The sequence below is a fragment of the Bos indicus genome, chromosome 29 (genome assembly GCF_029378745.1).
Source record: "Bos indicus isolate NIAB-ARS_2022 breed Sahiwal x Tharparkar chromosome 29, NIAB-ARS_B.indTharparkar_mat_pri_1.0, whole genome shotgun sequence".
Taxonomy (NCBI): Eukaryota; Metazoa; Chordata; class Mammalia; order Artiodactyla; family Bovidae; genus Bos; species Bos indicus.
The window spans coordinates 12,833,961-12,860,322 of record NC_091788.1 but is presented as its reverse complement, the minus strand read 5'-3'; the positions used below and the strand labels follow the sequence as shown (position 1 = coordinate 12,860,322).

The 26,362-nt window shown below is 37.6% G+C and overlaps 1 protein-coding gene across 2 annotated transcripts; it reads left to right on the top strand.

Moving 5' to 3' along the window:
* Positions 1-298: 298 nt before the first annotated feature.
* On the top strand, positions 299-25,272 carry PCF11 (PCF11 cleavage and polyadenylation factor subunit). Of its 2 annotated transcripts, none has more exons than XM_070782749.1 (16): positions 299-815; positions 4,507-4,632; positions 6,398-6,586; positions 6,969-7,163; positions 8,238-9,352; positions 9,757-9,937; positions 10,044-10,527; positions 11,052-12,616; positions 14,471-14,570; positions 19,072-19,191; positions 19,694-19,799; positions 21,060-21,243; positions 21,736-21,891; positions 22,264-22,356; positions 22,952-22,987; positions 24,150-25,272. In XM_070782749.1, exons 1-16 carry the CDS (start codon positions 624-626, stop codon positions 24,363-24,365), a joined length of 5,058 nt encoding a protein of 1,685 aa, XP_070638850.1. In that variant the 5' UTR covers positions 299-623; the 3' UTR covers positions 24,366-25,272. The 2 variants fall into 2 exon arrangements, with proteins under 2 accessions (XP_070638850.1, XP_070638851.1); XM_070782750.1 differs by having other exon boundaries at positions 300-815; positions 10,044-10,134.
* Positions 25,273-26,362: the final 1,090 nt, after the last annotated feature.

The following is a 26,362-nucleotide window of genomic DNA, read 5'->3' as shown; positions in this document are numbered from 1 at the left end:
AATCGGTTGGGTTGGGCCTCGGGAATAGCCTCCCCCGGGCCCACTGGCCTCCCTGAATGGGTTGTTATGGCAACAAATGACCGAACAGTCCCTTACGAATCGGCCAATGAGAGAGGCCGTCTTTTCCACCCCACTTCTGAGAAATAGGTGTTGCGAAAGCCCGGGTAGGATCCCGAGAAGAAGGTGGTGCCAGGACGTTCAGCGGAAGGGCCGGTGGCGGGGCTTATGACGTTGCAGGGCAAGCCAATCGCGTCTTGTGTTATCAACGGCCCCGCCCCCTTACCGCACATTTCCCCTCCCCTAGCTCATTTCGCACGACGCAGCGGTTGGGAACACAGACATTTTCGGAGCTGGAGCCGCCACTGCCGCCGCCATTTTGTGTCTGTGGAGAAAGAAGATTCTGTGGCGGCTGGAAGTGGACGGAGATCACCCGTGAGACGGCGGCGTTTCATACCCGAGGTTCCCCCTGTGTCGTCCCCCAACCCCCCTCCGCGGTCAGCATGTGGTGAAGCCGGAGCCGCGAGAGACCCGGGGAGAGGAAGAGAGGAGTCGGAAGGGAGGCGGGGTATCCAGAGCGGCTTCAGCTTCAGCTGCGGCGGACCTCGGAGGGGGGCCGCGGCGCAATGTCAGAGCAGACGCCGGCCGAGGCCGGTACTGCGGGGGCCCGGGAGGACGCCTGTCGGGATTATCAGTCATCACTCGAAGACCTGACCTTCAATAGCAAACCGCACATCAATATGCTGACCATTCTAGCCGAGGAGAACCTGCCCTTCGCCAAGGAGATCGTCTCTCTCATCGAGGCCCAAACCGCCAAGGTTTTTATACACCCCGCAGCCTCCTATTCTTCTAATACTCCCTGATTTTAGTGTCAGCCTCATCCCAGGTCTCGCTTCCATCCGAAGGGGGACGGTGTTCCTCCTCTCCAACCCTCCCCCCCCCCAACTCAGGCTCTCGGTCTTTGGCCCAGGCTTCGAGCATGGGCCTCTCTCGGGGGGAGGGAGTGGGGAGGATCAAGGGTGGAGTCCCGCTTCCGCTCCCCAGCTCCCTATTTAGGCCACTGCCTCGTGTATCCCGACACACGCGCTCCTTTGGGGAGGGGGAGACTGGAAGGCAGTTCGTGGTGTGGGGAAGTAAGAGTTAAAGCCCTTTGAAGTGTCCCCCCCCCCCCCCCCCCCGCGTTGGGAAGGTGGGGAATGATTCTTTCCCCGTTCCCGCCCCCCTCTCCCCGAGCCCTTTTGGGTAATGGTGCTCTGTGGGTTGGAAGGAGGTGAAGGGGGACCTGGGAGCGAGCTATTGGGGGGTGGGAATAGGGCCTTGGCCCCGAGTGGAGCAGCCGCCTGTTAGGAGCCCAACATGGCGCCTGGAAAGCACATGATGCGAAAGGGAAGAGAGGAGAATCCATTCTCTGCCAGCCGGGCAGCTGCTCACACCCGTCATCCCCATTTTGGGGTGGGGGCGGCTAGATAGAACTTGTGCACATTCTCCTGTCGGAAGGTCTCATTTGTCCCCAAATCCGGGAAAATTGGGGTCGAGGGTGGGGTTGGAGAGGGTGGGGAGGAGATCTTATCCAACCTGTAGGTGGAGAACTGGCCCACTGGGTAACAAGTACTTGTAGTTCTTCTTGTTTTTTGAAAAGTTCAGTCCCTCCTCTTCCTTTCCTGCTTTCCCCCCTCCCTGCCTTCCCTGAGAGTGAAGACGTTCTTTGCTTCACCCCTGACAGTAGTGGTCCTCTGCCACCCTAATTTCCCTGTAGTTCTCCTCTTCTGTGGATTCATGTGGGAGCGAGGTGTCATTTAAGTCAACTTACTGTTAAACTTAGTTATCGTAATGAGTTTTAAAAGCTTCCCAGTAATACGTTTTAAGTTATTTTTGAAGCTTGTACTTACGGTTTAGTTTTTTTTCTAGTTAGTGATTGAAATGATCAGGATCAGCCTCCTTTTAGCAGAGTGAACCCCTTTTAAAAGGCCACTTTAACAACAACCACCAATATATTGTTTAGAGGCGGTTTCTGTCTAGTGTAAAACTGAGTGGTCTGACTTTAATAAATGGTTTTGAAATGTGTGACTGGTATTATAAAATTTGTGAATAAAACATATGAAATATGTATTTGTCTTTTTTATTTACCTTTGTAAGGTGTAGAATTTGTTTCCAAGACTTATTTTTATCTACGTGGTTGTGTGTTTTAAACAAAAGTCTTTAAGTGACTTGGGTTCATTCTCATAGGTTCTGTCCACTCTTTTGGGTAAATGTGCTCACAAGATACACGGTTTCAGGCGGTCCTTTCATACTTTAAAGAGGACAAAAATAAGGGTGTTTTTTTTTTTAAGCCCCAACAAGTTTGTCATGCTCAGTCTGACAGCTAAAATATGAGTCCTTACTCACCTTTTCCTGTGAATGTCTGTGAAACAGCTTTTGTTCTTTTTTGAAAGTATGAGATTTTAAAAGGAAGCATTCCTCATATTCAACATCCTTTTTATTGATACCACAAACATGTTGGACATGAAAACTTAAGTTTTTGCCTTGTTGAAGGCTTAACATGAAATGCCTTTTCTAAAAAAACAAAAGTGCACTTGCGTTTTTTAAGAAAATATCATTGGTTTTTAAAATCCTACCTGTATTTTTGGTGTTACTAATATTCCACAGAGCCTAATATTTAGCAGCTTAGGTTGTCACTCAACCGTTTCCTTGCTGGTTTTTAAAAGGATCCAGAAGACCTTCGAGAAATGAAAGCTAAATGCTGAATATAGTGACCACATTAAAATTTGTATTTGTGTATGGCTACACAGAGTGGTGAAAATAGATGGACTATTTGCTGATGAAAGACAGCTGAATCTTTTTTTTGGCACACATTTCCTGGTTATTTTTGTAAAGCCAGATGGAGGGAAAGATGTAACAGTCACTTTGGGGAAATATCTTAATGAGGGATGGGGGCAAGGGTGAGGGGAGGGATTTTCTGTTATTTGGTAGCAAACTGGCTTGGTTTTGTGTTTCTGGAGGTGAATGTTTGTGTCCTTATCCTCTAGTGTCTCAGCATTACTAAACTTAAGGATTCACACTTCTTTGACTCCTCCCATGAGGCAGTAGTAGCGAAAAAATATTACATACAAGGATTCATTTACTTGTACAATAAAAAGTTAGCCTACTGAACAGATTCTGGTTTTAAAGAGCCTGTTTCTTCATAAGTACAACAATGACTAAAATGGTATAAAACATGACATGGTAAGATAAAGACACAGCAGTAAAGCAGTTGACATGTTGGTAATAGTTTACCCACATGCAATGGCCTTGTGAAACCCTTGTATTAGTACTGTAAAAAACTTCTTTCATACAAAGTTATTCAAAGGTTTCCTTAGTCAACTTTGGTTGTTATCAGAAGCAGGAGCACTTCCACACACTTGTATGGGCAATTGGTTTTGTGAAATAATGGTGGCATTGTGTACTGCAGAACTGTGAGCTTACCCTAGCTTACCCTAGCTTCAGGTAGCTGTGGGTAAGTGTTCAGGGTTAATTCCTATACACATGGGAAGGGTAAAATGGGGTTAATTTTGTTTTTAAATCGTGGGTGCTCCTGTGGAGTGGGAGTTAACACTTGGTTTATGTGGTGTGTTTTAATGCTCCTCAACAAGTCTGTGAACCTGCTGATGCTTTCTGGAAACTTGCTGTGCCTTCTAAAAGCCAGTGATGGGTAGGCTTTACAGTTGAGCGGGGACAACGTTTCTTTGCTTTGGAAAGGGCCACCTGTATCGGCATCATCATACAGGCCCTGCACAAATTTAGAACCTTGGTTTGTGCTGGTCAGAGGAAAACTATTTCGACGGAGAATCCATGCGGTGAAGAAAATCTTCAGGACAAATCCTGGTTTCCAGAGTCAAGTTCAACCTGACTTACATGACTCAGCGGCTGCTCCATCCAGTTTTTCTTGTATCAGTAACAACTTGCACTTTTATGCATGTTAATGTGCAAGTTAAAAAAAAATTTTTTTTTGTCATTAACTTCATATGTGAAGTGTACTTAATTGCTTTTGTTCATTGGATTATAGAGAAATAATCCTAATGATTTTACAGGTAACAAGGGTTCATAGACTTTAACATATAAAAGACTAGGGCTAGAGGTCTGAAAACTGTTTCATTGAGTCTGGGTACATCAAAGTTAATGTGGGTCACAAAGCTTACACTTGGATTGCAGAAAATATCCACCCCCTTTTTTGGTCACTTTTAAACACATTTTTTTTTTACTATACAAACTTGAAATTCCATTGATTGTTAAATGAGTGTACTAGGGACTTTTTTCTTTCCGATTAATTCTGAAATTTGTATGCTCAACTAAAGACCGTTGTAAGAGGTGAGAACTTGAACACTTAAATTTCCTAAAGGTTAATATTGATTCAAAAGTATTTAATACCAACAAAATAGAGGTCTGTATTGTAGCCTAAAAATTCATTTTTAAAAGTAATTCTTTGGTTGCAATTCATTATACTAAACTTCTCAGTTTCTTTTTATTACTCAGGCTCCCTCCTCAGAGAAGCTTCCTGTTATGTACCTTATGGATTCTATCGTGAAAAATGTTGGAAGAGAGTATCTCACTGCCTTTACTAAAAATCTAGTTGCAACATTTATTTGTGTGTTTGAAAAGGTATATATACATTTAGAAACATTTGAATTTTTTTAAAAAATGTTCCTGATTAAATAAATTCTTGTCTTTGTGTTGGGTTTTCTTGGGTGGTTAAATGTTTATTCTTTTTGGGCTAAAGTTAGTGTTATACCTAAAGTGGGTGCTAGGTTTTTTAACATTATCCATTCAAAAACAGATGAGTTTGCTTTTAGAATTTTTTTATGTGTGTGTGTTTATTAGATGATCTGTTTCATTACTAGCATGTAGGCAAAAAGATCTGAAGCTGTCAAGAGTACTTCAAATGTCATTGTTTAGGTTTCCGGTGTTAGGATGTTAACTATTTCTTAAAAAGCATAATGCTAGTGTGTGTCAACCTGTGATTCCTGAAATTTGACTTTTTTTTTTCCTTCTGGAATTGTTACTCTTGTTACTTTGTTCAAGTATATTTTATGAGATACCTGAATGGTGGATCAGTGAAATGCTTTAGGTTATTTTGGAAGTACACCCACACCCACCCCCCTCCTGTGCACCACCAATTCTGGATCTTCTTAGTGTTTAGAAGAAAGGATTGTTAGTTTCTCTTACCTAGAAATTGTAAACTTCTATAACAGTGTATCTGATAGTTTGGTTAATCTAGTTATTATGTTGAGGAAGACAAAGGATTCGCTGAAGTAATTCTTTTTCCTGTCAGGCTTCATCTTTCACACTGAGCAAAAGGACATTTGTAAGATACTTGGGTTTAAATACTGTTTCTCACCAAAAAATGGGTGGTTTTTACATTTTAGTAGATATCTTGAGAAATCTTATAGTTGTCAGGTTTGGGGAATTGGGATTATTTAGAACTCCTGGTTATCAGATTTTACTTGTTTGTTAGAAAATGTGTAGTTGCTACTTGAGTAACTTTTCCCTTTAAGTTCCTAGAGAAAATAAATTTTAAGTATATGCAGAAGAAATTTGGAAAGCCATATTTCAAATTGTATTAATAGAACTTGTTAATAGTACTGTAGACCTTTACTAAATACTGCTTGCCTGGGACTTTAGTCTAAGGAGAAACCAACTTTGCATTGTAGAAATAGGGATGCTAAACCAGTTTCTTGGTTTCAGTTTCGGGATGTTCAAATTCATTTGGGTGTTTGGTAGAATACTTGTACTGACTCTTAACTAGGCCTTAACACTGAAGATGATGAAAATGACTTTGTAGTAAATATCTGAAGATTCAAATATAGTTAAAAATTAATTCAGTTTTCCCAAGTGCTAGATTTCTCTGATGGTAATTTAAAAAGTATTATTGTGCTCATCACAAGCATGAGCAGTTGTTATATAAAACTAAAGCATGAGCAGATATGTTATATAAAGCTTACCAGTGAGTAAAATTTTGTGAATTTAAATTATTCAGGTGTCTACCACACTACAAATAGCTTATTCATAGGTACTAACCATATTGTATTGCATGAAATCAGTTAAATAGTTTTGTCTTACTTTGTACTAAATGTAAATAACTTAAAATTTAAGTCATCAGATAAACTATTTTCTACTTTTATATTTTTGTCTAGAGTAAAAGTTACATTAGGAATACTATGTTAAGTCTTTTTTGACAAAAAGTTTTTTTAATTAACTTTGTATGTGCAAATACAACTTTATTAAATTATTACTGCTATATATAATTATGAATGAGAAGTATGTGTGCTATATGTGAAGTAGAACTGAGATTGATGTAGCATTATACTTGATATATAAAATATCCTATAGTAACTTAACAAGCCATAGAATTGTTCTGTTGTTCTAGGTGGATGAAAATACTAGAAAAAGTTTATTTAAATTACGTTCCACATGGGATGAAATATTTCCTTTGAAGAAACTTTATGCCCTGGATGTCAGAGTCAATTCGTTAGATCCTGCTTGGCCTATTAAACCTCTGCCCCCCAATGTGAATACATCTAGCATCCATGTGAATCCTAAGTTTTTAAATAAATCGGTAAGTTTTAACATAAATGATACATAACTAATATTTTCAACTGTCAAGTTTTGACTTCTCTAAAATTTCTTGCCAGAAAAAATTATCAAAATATGCTGTGCTGAATCAGTTTAATTAAAAAGTGCCCCCCCCCCCCCCCCCCCCCCCCGCCGCCTCAGGTTCACAGTGCCTTTAAGATAAGTATTGTCCTTGTTCAGTGCATAATATATTTATTTTGGTTTTTAAATTCCTGAAAATTTTCTATGCTTTTAAACATGATTAGCCATTTAAAATTATGGATAGTGTTTATTAAAAGAGAAACTGATAACTTTTAGTTCCCCCTTAGCTACTTCCTTTTTAGCTGTGATTTTTTTTTTTGTTAACAAATTATTTTTTCTTGTAGCCTGAAGAGTCTTCAACACCTGGCACAGTGGTCAGTTCCCCTAGCATCTCCACTCCTCCTATTGTCCCGGATATACAAAAGAATCTTACTCAAGAGCAACTAATAAGGCAGCAATTACTGGCAAAACAAAAGCAGCTGTTAGAACTTCAGCAGAAAAAGCTGGAGCTTGAGCTTGAGCAAGCTAAGGCACAACTGGTAAGTAAAGGAGATTTGGTATTCTGAGTGTTTTTAAATTTGCCTTCTGATGGAGGTGGAATTATTTAGTATTAACATGTTATGTTTGTTAACAGTGTATTTGTTTTGCCTTTATTTTGCAATTAAGGTATATTTATTAGGCCAGATTTTTATATCCTTATTATAAAACTCAGGAATCCCTCTTAGCTGGTAAAGAATCTGCCAGCAATGCAGGAGACCTGGGTTCCATCTCTGGGTGGGGAAGATCCCCTGGAGAGAAGGGAATGGCGACCCACTCCAGTATTCTGGCCTGGAGAATTCCATGAACAGAGGAGCCTGGCAGGCTACAGTCCATGGGGCTGCAAAGAGTTGGACACGACTGAGCAACTTTCACTTTATTGTAAAACTCACCTGAATATACACTGCACTATTTTTTTCAAAAACTTTTTTATTAGCTTGCTGTCTTATGAGATAGCATCTTAGTTTTGTTAAAAATGTGAATTTAATATCACTCCCCAGATGGTGTATTGTGGCAAGTGTTTTTGCCTAGTCTTTATTGTGAACTTAGGTTTCATGAGCAGAAATCTTTAGCAAGTTCCTTAGAAGGCTACCAAAAAAAAAAAAAAAGCCATCACAAAATTAAGGAAGCCAGGAAGATTGTGTATTTCTGTTCATGAATAACCTTGTATTATTTTACTTAGTGCTTGGCCTTATTTGAGAGTGAGGGAGTACAGCACTGCAAAATTTTAAAAGTTCATTATCAGTGCCACTGTGAGAGGAACTGAATTTTATGACTTGAAATTTAGCTGGAATGACTTTGATGCCTGTGCAACTAGAGTGTAGTGATTTATTTAGTAGTTTCTCAATATCAGTCTGGCCCAGAATTCTGAATAATTAGAAGATTTTTTTTCCCCATTCTACCTAAAAGTTATAAAACCTCAAAGTAGAGAACCAGGAAGAAATAACAGGCCACATAAATAAATATAATCTTTCTCCTTTTATTTTTATTTCCACTTAAAATACCAAAAGGATGCACTGAAAATTATGTTGGAATGTTTTCACAGCTCTAACATGAACATTTATTTTGTATTTCAGGCAGTTTCCCTTAGTGTTCAGCAGGAGACATCCAGCTTAGGTCCTGGATCTGCACCATCCAAATTACATGTTTCACAGATTCCCCCTATGGCAGTTAAAGCTCCCCATCAGGTTCCTGTGCAGCCTGAGAAAAGTCGTCCAGGTCCATCCTTACAAATTCCAGATACGAAAGGAACTAACCGGGATCCCCGTCTTAATAGGATGAGTCAACATTCTTCTCATGGAAAAGATCAAAGTCACAGGAAAGAATTCCTAATGAACACACTGAACCAATCTGATATTAAGACCAGTAAAACTGTACCCTCTGAAAAACTAAATTCATCCAAGCAAGAAAAAAGTAAATCAGGTGAAAAAATAACCAAGAAAGAACTTGACCAATTGGATTCTAAATCCAAATCTAAATCTAAATCACCGTCACCTTTGAAAAATAAATTATCCCACACAAAAGACTTGAAAAATCAAGAAGCTGAAAGTACAAGGGTGTCTGATATGAGCAAGAGAGATCCAAGATTAAAAAAACATCTTCAGGATAAGACTGATAGCAAAGATGATGATACAAAGGACAAGAGAAAAACTGCAGAAAAAAAGGATAAAGATGAGCACATGAAATCATCTGAACACAGACTGGTGGGAAGTAGAAATAAAATCATAAATGGCATTGTACAAAAACAGGATACAATAACGGAAGAATCAGAAAAACCGGGGACAAAACCAGGGAGATCGAGTACTAGAAAGCGATCAAGATCACGATCACCCAAGTCTCGGTCACCAATTATACATTCTCCCAAGAGAAGAGACAGGCGGTCACCCAAACGAAGGCAAAGGAGTATGTCTCCAACCTCAACCCCCAAAGCTGGGAAGATTCGCCAGTCAGGAGTTAAACAGTCACACATGGAGGAGTTTACACCTTCCAGGGAAGAAAGAAGTGCAAAGAGAAGTACTAAACAGGATGTTCGAGATCCAAGGCGGATAAAAAAGACTGAAGAGGAACGACCCCAAGAGACTGCTGGTCAACATTCTACCAAGTCAAGCACTGAACCAAAGGAGAATGTAGAAAATTGGCCAAGTTCCAAGTCTACCAAAAGGTGGAAATCCGGTTGGGAAGAAAATAAAAGGTAGGATGTTAACATTTTTAATCAAGTAGAATAATGTGTATCTTTAAAAACATAGTGTTACTTTAAAAACTGGATAATGTTTACTGGGTGGTATAATTAGTACTCCCCCCTCCCCCCTTTTAATTCTTAAAACCTTGTCAAGTTAAGTACCATTATTATTGCTTACCTTAACAGATAAACTGAAGTTTAGGAAGGTTAACTAATCTACCTAAGGTGGCACATCCAGGATACACAAGAATCAGTATTTATATCTGATTTTCCTGACTTCAGATCTTGTGTTCTTAATCATTTAATTCACTTTTATGATGTGTTCATTTTAACCAGATCCTATTAAGGATCTTTGAATATGGTCCTGAGTATTTAAGTATTTTTTATAAAGTAACATATTCTTTTTATGGTTTCAGTTTACAACAGGGTGATGAACATAGTAAAGCTCCTCATCTAAGGCATAGGGAGAGCTGGTCAAGCACTAAAGGAATCTTGTCACCTCGAGCCCCAAAGCCGCAGCATCGATTAAGTGTAGATGCCAATCTTCAGATTCCTAAAGAGTTAACTGTTGCAAGCAAAAGAGAATTACTTCAAAAGGTAGCTACCACACTCCCATGTAGTCATGATTCTCCTTTTGTCTGTAACTTTTATAAGTACTTTTTATATTTAAAATATTTGATTTCCTCTTATCATCCCTATGCAGACGAGTGAACGTTTAGCATCTGGTGAAATTACACAGGATGAGTTCCTTGTTGTTGTGCATCAAATACGACAGCTATTTCAGTATCAAGAAGGTAAACATAGATGCAGTGTACGGGATAGTCCTACAGAAGAAAATAAAGGTGGATTAAAAAAGAAACCTCTCTTATCTGATGCTGAATTAACCTACTATGAACATAAAGCAAAACTGAAAAGGACACAGGTTCAGCATTCATTTCCAAGACTTGATCTCTTAGATCCTGATATTTTTGACTACCCTTTGACTGATGCCTTGTTGTCTGGAATAGAATGTGAGCCATCCAAAAGTAAACATGCAAGTAGGAATAGTGGAGCACAGTTTGACAGAAAAGAACAATTTAGTGAAAGAGCAAGACGTCTTTCTCCTATATCTGGGAGTCGTACTTATGCTGAGAATCTTTCACCCCATGAGGGCCGGAGAAGACATGACGAGCAAGTCTCTTCTAAAGGTAGAAAAAGTTAAATCAGATTATACCTATTGAATCACACAGCAGTGAAGGGAAAATGAACAAGCTAAGTGGGGATGGATTTTTGTGACTGTTCAGACTACTGCTTTGTTGTTTGTTTTGTTGCGGTTTTTTCCCTCAAAGGGGAGGGAGCTAATACTAAAAGGGTCGACTGTGTGTTAGGTACTTACCTAGTAATCTGATGCATTCCTCACGGTGACCCAATGCAGTATGTATTATCCGCATTTTACAGATAGGAAACAAGACCAGAGAGGTTAAATAACTTGCTCTCAAAGTCAAATAATTAGTAAATTGTCTGAGTGGGGATTTTTTTTACCCCGGTGTGTTTAGTTCTAGAGGGCATTCTCTTACCCGCTGCTTGTTGCTGTCTTTTCCCTCCCCTCTGATAGTGAGATAGTTATGGGTGTTGTTGAATAAACATTTACAAGAATATAGGAAGAAGATTTTAAGATAATTTGATATACATTATCAGATTCAGGAAAATAATTTTTTTTTCCTTTTAAAAGGTGTACGAGAAGAGCAGAGATCACCATTCAATGATCGTTTTCCACTTAAACGACCTAGATATGAAGATTCAGATAAACCATTTGTAGATAGCCCTGCATCAAGATTCGCCGGCCTTGATACAAATCAGCGACTTACGGCTTTAGCTGAAGATAGACCGTTATACGATGGACCTAGCAGGCCATCAGTAGCGAGAGATGGCCCAGCCAAGATGATTTTTGAAGGACCTAATAAATTAAGCCCTAGAATTGATGGACCTCCTGCACCAGGTTCTCTTCGGTTTGATGGGTCACCAGGACAGATGGGGGGAGGTGGCCCTTTGAGATTTGAAGGACCACAAGGCCAGTTAGGAGGTGGATGTCCTTTGAGATTTGAAGGTCCTCCAGGACCAGTCGGGACACCTCTGCGATTTGAGGGGCCGATTGGTCAAGCAGGAGGAGGTGGCTTCCGATTTGAAGGTTCCCCTGGTCTGAGGTTTGAGGGATCTGCAGGTGGTTTGCGATTTGAAGGACCAGGGGGCCAGCCTGTGGGCGGTCTCAGGTTTGAAGGACATCGGGGTCAACCTGTGGGTGGTCTGAGGTTTGAGGGACCTCATGGTCAGCCTGTGGGTGGACTTCGATTTGAGAATCCTCGAGGTCAGCCAGTAGGTGGACTTAGATTTGAGGGAGGTCATGGTCCATCAGGGGCTGCAATGAGGTTTGATGGACCTCATGGTCAGCCATCAGGTGGGATCAGATTTGAGGGCCCATTGTTACAGCAGGGAGTTGGAATGAGGTTTGAGGGCCCCCATGGTCAGTCAGTAGCTGGTATGAGGTTTGAAGGACAACATAATCAGCTTGGTGGGAACCTTAGGTTTGAGGGTCCACATGGTCAACCAGGGGTTGGGATCAGGTTTGAAGGACCTTTAGTCCAACAAGGAGGTGGAATGAGGTTTGAGGGTCCTTCGGTCCCAGGAGGTGGCCTGAGAATCGAAGGACCTCTGGGTCAAGGCGGTCCGAGGTTTGAAGGTTGTCATCCTTTAAGGTTTGAAGGGCAGCCAGGTCAGTCATCACTCCTGCCAAGATTTGATGGATTACACGGTCAGCCAGGTCCTAGATTTGAAAGAACTGGTCAGCCAGGCCCACAGAGGTTTGATGGACCTCCTGGACAGCAGGTTCAACCAAGATTTGATGGTGTGCCTCAGAGATTTGAAGGACCACAACACCAGCAAGCATCAAGGTTTGATATTCCTCTTGGTCTTCAAGGCACACGATTTGACAATCATCCTTCACAGAGGCTTGAATCAGTATCTTTCAATCAGACTGGCCCATATAATGATCCACCTGGCAATGCTTTTAATGCCCCATCCCAAGGACTACAGTTCCAAAGACACGAACAAATGTTTGACTCACCTCAAGGACCAAATTTCAATGGACCACATGGCCCTGGAAACCAGAGTTTTTCCAATCCCCTTAACAGAGCTTCTGGACACTATTTTGATGAGAAGAATCTTCAGAGTTCTCAATTTGGAAACTTTGGCAATTTACCTGCTCCAATAACAGTAGGAAATATTCAGGCATCTCAACAGGTAAGTCTGTTATTCTAAAGTTAATATGAACCATTTTTAATGTGTCTAGTGTTTGAGAAAGGTTTTTAGGATATAGTTTATGGGTTAAAGGGCTTTTAAAGATTTAATTTTTTTTTAGTAAATTTTTGTTTTTGGAGGAAGTTTTTAGTGTACTTCAAAACCCCAACTGCTAGGAAAATGGGATGACAGTCTTTAGGAACTGAAATTTGTGATTTAAATCCAAAATTGATCTTAGTTCTTTCAGGATCTAGAGAACCCTCCCAGTCTCCCTCCCCTTACCCCACAAAATCTTGTTTTTTTTTTTTAAAAAGACTTGTTTTTTTAGAGTCGTTTTAGGCTTACAGCAAAATTGAGCTATGAAGTATAGGAATTTCCCGTATACCCCTTGCCCTTACATATGCATAGCCTCCCTGTTACGGCTTTTCATTTTATGGGTTTATTTTTATTTTTTTGGCTTCAAAGGTATGATTAAAGTATGATACAGTTGTGTGTGTTTCATAGACCTCTGCTATATTATACAACTGTTAAGCCTTCATAAGCTTTTAAGTAACCATAAAGCTGATTTTATGGACTGTTCTTTGAGAACTTCCTTAGCCTGAGTTAAATAAACAAGAAAATCAGATTGTCCATGTTTTTATGGTCTGTAGTTTTTTCTTCCTCTCTTTTTACTTTTCACCACCTTTCTGTCATTCCAGTCAAATAGAGTTGTTTGATGTTAACTTGTTCTGCATATATTTTAAAATGCACATTGAAATAATGTTAAAGCATATGCTTATAATTTGTGATTAATACGGTTGATGTTAATGACTATTATTGTTTGCCTGTTCAAATTCTCCAGGGCTAGAATTACTGTTTTGCAGGTACTGACACTTTCTTACTAGGATGAATTTATTTATACTAGTAACATCGCATGGAAGAAAGTCTAAAACAAGAAAGCTTTTAAAGCATGTTATAAGCATCATTGTTAGAAAGCAGCCTTCTGTCCATATCCAGTGGCTTGAGAAAACAATTGGCCTCCTTAGATTTACGCTATTACCTGTTCTTAAATGATACTGTAATCAATAAGATACTCTAGAATGGGACTTGACTTAGTCTTGTTCCTACATTATACAGAATTGATGGGGGTTTCATACATAAGAAAAAATACATACCACTAAAGGTTCAGAGGAATCCTGAACAAGGCTTATAAATGAACATTTGTTTATATAGTAGCAGTATGCAGATGTCCTACCTCACTCTTGAGTACAATACAATATTTGTATGCATATACAGCTCTTGTTTCATGGCTGTTTTAGTTTTTAACAGTCCCCTAAAATTTTTACAGACTACTTTGTAACTCAAAGTTTGATGGCTAACAAAGTGATCATAAAGCAGTTCAGATTGCTAATTAAAGCAGGCTCCTGAAATCTGTAAGGAAGTCAGGTCAGGAGTTCTGGCCTCAGCTCTGATATTTACGGCCATTATGATTCTGTATGGGTCACATATCTGCATGTCAGCTTTTCTGTTTGTAAAATAAGAGAATGCACTGGCAAGGTAAAGTGATTTGTGTAAGGTCACACAGTTCGCTAGTTGCTGGCTACCTTAAGTTTGCAGGGTATCTTAAACTTCAAAGAACTTTCACATCCATTCTCAGTTTCTTATAATTCTATGAAAAATCTAAGGGAAGGTATTACTGCTTTTTATAGAAGGCCTTAGAAGTGAATGAACTAGTCAGGTCATACTTTCACATCTTCATTATCATAAAAAGCTGGCCTTATGATATCTGTGACTATTTTAATGTATTGGTAATTTGAATGTTAAGATTTTAGTTAAAATAGAGAAAAAACATTCTTAAAACCAAGATTTTTCTTAAAGGTTCTGACTGGTGTTTCTCAGCCAGTAGCATTTGGCCAAGGACAGCAATTTTTGCCAGTTCATCCACAAAATCCTGGAGCATTTGTTCAGAATCCTTCAGGTATGTTAACTTTCTGAGCTTTGTGTTTCTCAAAAGATATTTATTGTTTGATTGAATAGCTACCTTGTCAGTTTTAGAAGATGATAATTTTGAGAGGGATGTGCAATTTAGAGAAATTTAATTTGACTGGAATGTTTTGCTTCCTTTCTTTGCTTGTTTGCATTGTTGACGTGTTTTCACATTAATCCCCTTTACAACTATAGATGGTTAGCCAGGATTGATAGACCACAAAAAAGAGGGAAGGAGTTTTGTTAGGTGGCAGCTAGAGGTTGGGATAGGAATGTGACAGTTGTGTTGAGATAAAATGAAATCAGTGACAAATCTCAGAAGTCTTAGTTATTTGATACTTTGAATTTTTGTTTTGTGTGTATGTGATGATCCAGTAAACATTAAGTGAATACTGGGGACATCACGTTATAAGTTGATTCATTTATATGTCTTTATGGATGCTCAAGTAGTAACTGTACACAACATGCTGAAAGAGAAGTAGAAGAACACTTTTGTGATTTCCTAGATATCTGTCCCTGATAAGCATCTATGGGATGAAGCATAACAGTGTTATGAATACAATAACAATAGTAGATACTGAGGCTTTAAAAATAAGTTTTAGGAAATTCCCTGGTGGTCCGGTGGTTAGGACTGTGCACTTGCACTGCTGAAGGCCTTGGGTTCAATTCCTTGTAAGGAAACTAAGATCCTGCAAGCCACATGATGCAGGCAAAAAAAAAAAAAGAAAAAAGAAAAAGTTTTAGTTTTAATAGGTGAAAATGGAAATATGTAAATAAGAATTGCCGTGAAGTCAATGTACTGAGAGCTAACTTAACCAAATTGTAGTGGTACTTGCTTTATTTCTGAATCATTAAAACAGCCATTTTCAGAAACATGGTCTAGTGTGCCTCTGTTAGGGGTACAAATTTAGAGTTTTCGAAAAGTTCTGAAGTAATGAGTAAAGTCCTAGCCAAGCTCTAGTTTATGGATTAATTATTCAACTGTATCATCACAAGAAACTAAATTAATTTGAAAACATTTTGCTTTTAATTGCTAGACTGACAGGATTAGTATTTTCTTATTTTCACATAATGAAAAGGGAAGGAAAATATTAGGATTCTAGAGTCAAAAGAGCAGGGATAGAACCTCTCTACTCTGCTGCTATACATGTATGTAGGCAGTAGTTCATATAAGTTCATATAAGCAAATAGCCTTTCTGGGCTTCATTCAGATTTTTCCTCTGTAGATAGGATATGATAAACGTCAGGATTTGCCTGGGAATCTTATTTTTTTCAGAGAATCAAATGAGATAGCATATGCAAAAGTACTTTGTGACTTGTAAAGTGCTATATTAGTGCATTTTCCTCGAGAACTCAGTTTTTCTTGTTGAGTGGAGGGTTTGTTGTATTGGAGTTGGTAGCATGAGATAGTGTGCAACGACTGTAAATTTTGCTCTTTTTTGTAGGAGATAATATACAGAACCTGTCAGTGTTCTTTTGCTTTAACAGCCTTAGGGTGCTGATGTATACAGGGCATGGCAATGTCACAGAGGAAATCACATCTTATGTCCTGGGTTGGAGGTTATTGAATATGTTAGATATGCCTGCCTTCTTCATTTTACTTAAAGAGATATGAAAAGTATTCCGTGTTTGGCTTCTCTCAAGGTCTTTTTCTCAAGATTTAAAACCTTTTTTTCCTTGTAGTAAACATACTCATGTTCATTTAGTCATTCAAACAAATATTGATCATTTGCTGTATGCTAGGCATTGTGCTGGGAGAAGGCAATGGCACTCCACTCTACTCTTGCCTGGAAAATCCCATGGACGGAGGAGCCTGGTGGGCTGCAGTCCATGGGGTCGCTAAGAGTTGGACCTGACTGAGCGACTTCACTTTGACTTATCACTTTCATGCATTGGAGAAGGCAATGGCAACCCACTCCAGTGTTCTTGCCTGGAGAATCCCAGGGACGGGGGAGCCTGGCAGGTTGCTGTCTATGGGGTCGCACAGAGTCGGACACGACTGAATCGAGTTAGCAGCAGCGGGCGTTGTGCTAGGATAACTTTAATAAGGTTTATCCTTCTAAGAGCTTTATAGTGTAGCAGGATCTATAGATTGTTTTTTTATTTAAATAGTTGTTCAGTTACATCTATCGGTTGATAAACTAGACACCATCATTGGGTACCCAAGTTTGAAATTCCAGGTCTGTTCTGAGAATCACCTCTTATTCCTGTTTCTAAATGCACAGAAAAGTAAATCTGAGACTGTCAAAGCTTCTTTTTGTTTTCTGTGTTTTTTTAAAAAATTATATTTTAGAGGTGTACAATAGAGTGATTCATAATTTTAAAAAGTTTTGCTCCATTTATAGTTATTGTAAAATATTTACTATATTCCCTGCATTGTACAAATATATTGTTGAGTTTAGTTTATACCTGATAGTTTGCACTTCCTAACCCTTTACTCTCTATATTTATATCGCCCTTTCCTTCTTCCCTCTCCCAACTGGTCACCACTAATTTGTTCTCTTGTGTTCTCTTCTTTTTTTGTTATATTCACTAGTTGTATTTTTTAGATTCCACATGTAAGTGATACAGTATTTGTCTTTCACTGACTTATTTCATTTGGACTGTTTTTCTTTAAACAAATATTATATATACTGCCAAATACCTCAGTGCCTTTATAAATATTAATTCATTTAATCCTTATAACAACCTCCGGTAGGAACAGTTATCATTACCCTTTTGTAAATAAAGTAAACTGAGGCACAGATAAGCAACTTAGCATGTAACACAACCAGAAAGTGGAATTTCTAGTTAGAATCCCAGGAGTCTGATTCCTGGCTCTTTTTCCTACAGTTCATGTTCTTGATCACTAAACTTGGCTGCTGGCAGACATGTGATCAGCTAGTTAGGATTCCTAGACATATAAATAACTAATTCTAATGAAATGTAAATGTTAAACTAGTGTGTGAAATGGCTGATGTAATTGACTTGTTCGTGTAGTCAGACGTTTCAACAGACATTAATTAGCCTACTGTACACACGGCACTGTGCTACATGTTAAGAGTGTGTGCATGGTAAGTTGTTTCAGTCGTGTCCAATTTTGTGCGACCCTATGGATTATAGCCTGCCACGCTCCTCTGTCCATGGGATTTCCCAGGCAAAAATACTGGAGCGGGTTGCCATTTCCTTCTCCAGGGGATCTTCCTGGGATCGAACCCATATTTCTTAGATCTCCTGCGTTGGCAGTCAGGCTAGCACCACCAGGTAAAGAGTACGCAGTGGTTAGGGGCAGAGATTATGTATTGTATTGTGGTGGTGGTGGTTCAGTTGCTAAGTCGTGTCCAACTCTGTGACTCGTGGACTGCAACATGCCAGGCTTCGTCCTTCACGGTCTCCCCGAGTTTGCTCACATTTATTGTGTTGTGGATGCAAATTGAATTTCTCCCATTAAGAGGAATTTTTAGTGGTTCAGAACTGTTGTGTAAAGGTGTGGTAAATAAGATGGATAGTAATGGTACACAAACATATTAAAATACTGTCTTTCATAATTGAGTTAAAGAATTATAATTTTTAAATTAGAACTTAGCCAAATATGGAATTGGATTGATTGCTTGCCAGGGGGCTTAAGGAGAATATTATTCTTGTTTCATTTATTCAAATTATTGGAGCTTCAGTAATTTACCTCTTCAGCAGTAGTTTGAGCTGCTTTCCCAGGGCAGTGATTAAGTACAGGTCAGAGGGGTAGGTATATTCTGAGCCCTATGGCTCATCTCCCTGCATTAGTTCTCCTGGGTAGTTATGGGGAGGCGGGGGAGTTGGGGAGCTGAGCAGGAGTACTTCTGTTTAGGCTCTGGTTATTTTTTTTTCCTCTTGGAAATCTCTGCTAAGAGATGGTAGCCTACTTCATCTGTATAAGACTACCTTTCCCAATATAGTTAGGTGAAGAACAGAGAATTGAAAGGGTGAAAAGTTGGATCTAGAGGTGTGGTGCTACATTGCATAGAAGGAAGCATTAAGCTTTCTGTACTCGGTCTTTCTTTGGCATGGATTAATTGGGCAACAGTGGGTAATACTGGTTTAATACACGAAAGTGAAAGTGTTAGTCGGTCAGTTGTGCCTGACTCTTTGCAGCCCCATGGACTGTAGCCTGCCAGGCTCCTGTCCTTGGGATTCTCTAGGCAAGAATACTGGAGTGGGTTGCCATGCCATCCTCCAGGGGATCTTCCTGACTTAGGAATTGAACCTGGTCTCCTGCACTGTAGGCAGGTTCTGTCTGAGCCACCAGGGAATGTCCTTTTAAATATTTGTGGTTCCAGTATTTGTCCTAAATAGATTTTTAAGAGGTGATGATTTGCTGACGTAAATTGCAAAGTACATTTTTAGGAGTTTTGATAATTACACTGATCTTAAGATTTTTTCAAAGTTAATATTGACAGGATATCTTAAAAAAAACTTTAAAAATGTTTAGTATAGTTTGCCTCTGTTCTACTTTTAAGAGTGTTATTTTTTTAAAGGAGCCCTGCCTAAGGCTTATCCTGATAATCATCTCAGTCAGGTGGATGTAAATGAATTATTTTCAAAACTGCTAAAAACAGGAATTCTCAAATTGTCCCAGCCTGATTCAGCTACAACACGTAAGTATGGATCTGTAATTCATCTACACAAAGCTTAAGTTATAAAGACATATGATATAAAATGATATGTTCTGTGATAGAGTTCTTAAAATAATTGAATTCTTAGGTATACTTTGTTTTTTGAAAATTAAATATAACTGGTTTATAATGAAACTTAAAAATTTTCTAACATGGAACTGTTACCTTTATAGTGGACACCGTTATCAGTTAACAAATATTCCTGCAAATACCATGTGCAGACTTTTTTCTAGTTGTTCTATATTATTTTAGCCTATAAAAATAGACTATTAATGAGTTTCATAAAGATTGACTTTTAACAGATCAAACATAATATCACTTATCAAAATAAATAATTGTATTAGGTTCCTTGGCCAGTAAACCTAAGATCAGAAGCCCTGAGTAGACAGGATGGGGTTCTCCATATGCTTTTAACACCCTAGTGTTCCCCTATAAAGAATACATGGAAACCGGTATTTAGAAATTTGTTTTTTTTCAATTGAAGAAGTAAATGAAGTTGCTGCTCAGCCCCCTGCTGAGGAGGAGGAAGATCAAAATGAAGATCAAGATGTTCCAGATCTTACCAATTTTACAATTGAAGAATTAAAACAGTATGTAATTTAGTTTACTGATTTTTCTCAGGTAAAAGGGACGGTGACTTTGTAACAGTGGTTATTGTCATTAGTGCCATTCATCTTACCCCTCTTACTGTTTTATAGCAAGTATAAGGAGATTGAGTATTAGGTATTAGTAAGTCACTCATGTCTTCCTTTACCTTTATTTTCTCCTAATCATAACTTTTTTTCTTTACTGCTATTCATGCTTTTGAAGTTAAGAAAATGAGATTTTTATAGGCTGATATTTAAAAAATTAAAACTTTTCATTTTACAGAAATAAAATCAAGAAAATAAAGTTACCTACAGTTCCCGCTTTACTGATAACCAGTGTTAACATTTGGTGCATATATTTTCATTTTTTTATTGCCTATATTACTTACATAAAATCATTTACAGTTGCTTTATTAGATTAAGAGCAACTTCTTAAAAAAAAAATAGAACTTCTGATTTAGTACATTTCTTGATTTATCCCATTTAGACAATTTCTTGACTTCCTGAAAGTGAAGACTTAGTTGGGTCTTCTGCTGTCCTACCAGCTCTCCTCTATATAGTTATTAAACCATTTCTCATTAAATTTTTATTCAGTAGTAATATTATGCCTCTAAATATTTTGTTTTCTGTTATATAGAATACTAGTGTACTATGCTTTGCTTTATTCTATTATTTTAAAAACGTTTTTGGAGTTTTTAATGGCCTGTTTGTTCACTTACTTGTTCTGCATTCCTATTTCTTTCCAAATAGGGAGCCCAGAATTTTAAAAAAAAACTGATTATTGCTGACCTCAGTTTCTCTTTCCTTATTCTTTAGACCAGGGTGGGACAGTTGAGTTGCTCAAAACTGTGAAGTTCTAGAAAGGTGAACCTGAATTGTTCTGCCATATCCACCTTGATACTGACATTAATCGAAGAATAGGCCAAGTATTGCCTTATTAGTGGGCCAATGATCATTCCATTATTTGCTAGAGGGAAGTAAGTAACTGAGCCAGGTCTGTTGATAAGAGGGTAGACTCCATGTTCCAAAATTTAACCAACAGTAAGGTAAAGACAGTCAGTGATACAATACTAGAGAATATTATTGATCTTTGGATAGTAAGTCTCAACCAGCTCTTGGCTGAAACGGTTATTTTGTCACATAATAATGGCTTCACCATTATTAAAATGTGGAAAATTGAAGTACTTATAACTGCCTTTTTTTTTAAAGGCCATTAAACCATGTTATCAAAACGAAAAATTATTTCTGTATTTTTCAAAATAGACGTTATGATAGTGTTATAAATCGACTGTACACTGGTATTCAGTGTTATTCCTGTGGAATGAGGTTTACAACATCACAGACAGATGTATACGCAGATCACTTGGACTGGCATTATCGACAAAATAGAACTGAAAAAGATGTAAGCAGAAAAGTCACTCACAGGCGTTGGTACTACAGTTTAACAGTAAGTAATTCATGTGCCTCTGAACTTCTAGCCTTTAAATTATATCATTCTAAAAGTAAATTAAGTAATTGATGAGTACTAGTGAATTTTTTGAATAAAATTTGACCCCTAGAATATAAAATCTTTTTAATTAAAAAAAAATTTTTTTGAAGAGTATGTATTTGCTTGTATTAGAGTACAACACAGGTTTGTTCCAGCTCTAAAATTTCAAGGTTCCATGACTGATTTTTTTTTTTTTGGTAAATTGTAAATGAAATTTATTTTACTTGCATAAGTAGTTGTAACTGTAGAGGTAGTGGAATGTTGATACTAAGATCGTAATTGTTCATTAGTTGCTTTATGTTGTCTATTAGTTATGGGGCTCATAGAGATGACAAAATTTTAAATAACCAATATTAAAGTATATTGTAGAAGAATGAACTTTTTATATTGAGATGGCATTATAAGTAAGAATTTAGAATCAAATGAAAATACTCTTTAACTGTTTTTAAGGACTGGATAGAATTTGAGGAAATAGCTGATCTCGAAGAACGTGCAAAGAGCCAGTTTTTTGAAAAGGTACACGAAGAAGTTGTACTCAAAACTCAGGAGGCTGCTAAAGAAAAGGAGTTCCAAAGTGTACCGGCTGGACCAGCAGGAGCAGTCGAGGTAAAAGGGAAACATTAAATTTTCTATCTCTGGTCATGCCTTTCATTTCCTTTAAGTAAATAACCATAAACATATAACTTTATTTACATCCCTCTTTTAATGAATTTAAGATTTCTTGTGAGCTTTACTCTTCTGTGTTTTTCTTGAGTTTGGTTTTGTATTTTATACAAAAGTGAGAGCAGTGAAATGTTAACTATTTTTGCATGGAAGAACGCAAAATTCTTAGGTCTTATTTTGTATTATATATTTGAACGTTGTTTAAATTTGCAGAAAACTCATTTTCTCCACGTAACAAAATGTTTGCTTATTTTTACTTAATGGGATTAAATGTGTTGTTACATAAACTTCATTTTTATATGATTCTATTTTTAGAGTTGTGAAATCTGTCAAGAGCAATTTGAACAGTACTGGGATGAAGAGGAGGAGGAATGGCATTTAAAAAATGCTATTAGAGTAGATGGAAAGGTAATTTTCAGCTCTTTATGACGTACTTTATAAGGAAGTGTTAAGATTTAAAAATTTTTAATTTTGTAGGGATAGTTCTACTTTGAAAGAAAATTGTTTTTGTTTTATGGTTTTTAATAAAAGCAGTATTTTTTAAGTATTAGACTTTAGGGAGTCACAGTATTTGAGATGGAAGGCATTTTACCAGTCATCTGGTCTTGTACTCATTTTATAAAAGAGGTTGCCTAACTAGTTAATGATAAGTCCAGCACTAGGTCTTCTGAGTCTAGCTAGTCTTCTGCTTAATCCCACAATTTTGATCTGAAATTATACTTCATCATCAAAACTCATATATTAACTAGTTTACTATATACCATGTTAACTAAATATACAAAGGAAGCTTTAAGAAAAATCAGAATGAAAATTTTGTTTTTATCTGTTTTTCTGACCAAATGATTTTCTTTGCCTTTCCAAAGATAGTTTACCTTCTGGTTTAAATTTAAAAAGAAAATTTTGTCAGAATAGTCCATTAGAAATGAGAATGCATGCATATGAATACTTAATTCGTGAATACTTAATTCTTTTTGTTAATAATAACTTTTTGTTTTTGCTTCAGATTTATCATCCATCATGTTATGAAGATTATCAAAATGTAAGTTCTTTTTGGTTACTCTTTGTTCTCATTTACATTGACAAATTTTATTTTTTGCATCTCAACATTGTTAATCTTGATATGTTGAGCTGTTAGAGTTGATGGAGCATTTAGGTTGTTCACTAAATATTGGTGGTAGATTGATATGGTCTGTTGAGATTGTGTGTCATTTTCCTTGCATTCTTTTCATTTGAATCTTGATCTTACTACAGCATTAGGCCTAGAGAAATGTGAGGAAGACTGAAAATGAGAAGGTTCATGATGGTAATATTGAACAAGTTATAGGTCACATTTACTTCTTTTATACACCCTACTCAGCCACGTAATATAGGAATAATTTTTAAATTATCATATATGAATTATGAAAAGACATCAGTATATTGACTTTAGAAGTTCAAATTTTCATATTTGTAGAGTGACCATTTTTTTAAAAAAACTAAACAGTGAAACATATTAATTCTCAGTGAATATGTTTCACAGGTTCAAGGGGCAGTTTGGAAGATATACTTAGGTCACCAAAAGATTAGACTTCACAGGATGTTTTGATGGTTTGGGAGGATTTTTTAAAAATCCTCAGAGTATTTGAAACTAGCAGTCACAAATCCCAGGATATATGTAGGGGGTTATGCTGCTGCTGCTAAGTCGCTTCCAGTCATGTCCGACTCTGTGCGACCCCATGGACGGCAGCCCACCAGGCTCCCCCATCCCTGGGATTCTCCAGGCAAGAACACTGGAGTGGGTTGCCATTTCCTTTTCCAGTGCATGGAAGTGAAAAGTGAAAGTGAAGTCGCTCAGTTGTCTCCAATTCTTAGCAACCCCATGGACTGCAGCCCACCAGGCTCCTCTGTCCATGGGATTTTCCAGGCAAAAGTACTGGAGTGGGGTGCCGTTGGGGGTTAAAATATAGAAACATGTCTAGTCATTTAATCAACTTCTTTTGGCCTCATGACTGCTTTTCTTACCTTATCTCATTACTTGAGTAGATATCAAACACTCAGTATACATTCTAATTGGCTGCCTTTATGGCATGTTTTGCAGGACAGCAGGGTTTTCAAATTGCATTTGGTATATATATGTTTCTTTGCCCATAAAAGGGTCTTATAAAACTAAATGTCATTTAATGTGATATTTATCGGTACTTAAAGGGTTTTTCATTTTGTAGACATCTTCATTTGATTGTACACCATCTCCCAGCAAGACACCAGTTGAAAATCCCTTGAACATTATGTTGAACATTGTCAAAAACGAATTGCAGGAACCCTGTGAAAGTCCCAAAGTTAAGGAAGAACGAACTGATACTCCACCAGCTTGCACAGAGGAAAGCATAGCAACAGCCACTGAAATTAAAACAGAAAATGATACAGTCGAGTCAGTTTAAATAAAATGAGAAAGGTATGTTTTTCTTTTAAAAAAAAAAAAAAGCTGCTGTTGAAATCTAGAAGGTGAAGAAATTTTTATGTATATATAGACATATCTATATAAATTGTCTAGCTGGGGCAGGGCCTTCAGCTATCATTTGGTTAATAAATACATTTTAGTATTTGCATTTCCTACTGCCTGCACAGTTTCAGGTGCTTGTCGTGTGAAAGTTCTGTAGATGTGTGCAAATTTAACAAAATGAAATTGTATGTGTAAAAATGTACGATTTTCACTTGTGAAACTGTAAATTATAAATAAAAAATATTTTTGCTATCCATGGAGTGTAATATTTATGCACACCATCAAATAAAGACAGTGTTTCTGTACTTTTTATTGGGCGAAAATGGAATTAAACAGCAACCTCAACATAAGATTTTTTTCTAGCAGCTTCCCATGATTAAAGCAAAGTCTGAATTACTTTAATCCTTCAAAAGGGGGTTGTGATGAGAGCACCGCAGGACTTTTCTCAAAATGAAAAGGCAGATTTGAAAAAAAACTTTTAAACGAAATAGGACGTATTTGCATATCTATCTATCTATGTATGTATCTCCAGCTAGAGAGAACCATCCAGATGTCCATTTTTGAAAAGTACCTAATGAAGCAACTTTTATTCTTGGACACTGATGCCCTCAAAAGATTAACAAATATATTTAAGTACTAAAGGTGATTTTTTTTTTAAATGACATTTTTCAGGTTTGTCAATTTAATGCAGATGAACATATTTCTATTTTAAGTTACAGGGGAATCTGTAAGAATGTTAATTTGAAACATGGTTAACCTTTTTTCCTTTGTTGGTTTTGACTGAATTAGATGGATGCCATGACATGTTAATATTCATACATGTAATAAATAGAATGATGAAGAAACTCCAGTTTGTATCTCTTTATTTCTTGAGTGCCTTCAGAAAGTGATTTCCTTTTCCTTTGTCTTTCATCACTCTGTTCTTTAAAACATGAAGAAGGCACTTGCTATGAGCTGGGCACTCTGAGATGCAAGATTAATCTTTCCTGCCATCTACTGGAGGAGATAGGCTATTATAAAACAACAAAAGTCTGTGTTTAGCACTTATTATATGGTAGGCACTTACATGGTAGGTATATTACATATACTCTGATGGTTACAAATAATTCTAAATGGTAGATGGTATTCTCACTTTACAGATGAAATTAAATCATTTATGAAGTTGTAGAGTGAATCTGGCTTTGTTTCACTTCATTTCATACTATTTCTGCAAATTACAAAAATCCCCTAAGACAACAAGGCATACCAAACTCTCTGAAGGTTGGTTAAGGAAGACTTTGTATGTTGAGGTGGTAGAATCTGAGGGCAAACTAGAGTCCACACTGGGTAGCAGGCAAGGGTATCTATGAAGAATGAGCAGCAGATGTGAAGGCTTGTATTACACTGATGACCACAGGAGCCACTAGAAATTTTAAGCAGAGGCGATAGCCTATCTGCATCCAAGGTTGGTCTTCGTTTTTAAAGAAAGTGAATAAAAATTGAAAGATTTGTAGTAAATGCAGTGGGGAGGTCCAGTGAGAAAACTGGTCTCCACTAGATTTGAGACAAACATTTATGATTTGCGAGAGATAAAACATTCATATGTTGTATGAACAATGTCATGGAAGAAATGCTGCAGTCTGAATCTAAAAATGTAGGCCAAGACTTCATGTGCCTTTTTGGGGGAAGACCATCCATAGCTTTTATCAAATGCTTATAAGTATGTCACAGTCAAGGAAGGGGACATTCAAACCTACATATGTATCGAGAATATTCAGGGAACATTAAAGACTCACTGGTGGGAAGGTGAGAAATAACCACAACTGAAGAAGCAAAAACCAGCAACTGGGAAACTGTTTTCCAGATAGGTAGTCCAAAAGGTCAAATACAGAAAAAGTGAGAGGTATCCCTTACTGACTGAACAACAGTTGAGTATGGGTGAGAGGTGACAAGCTA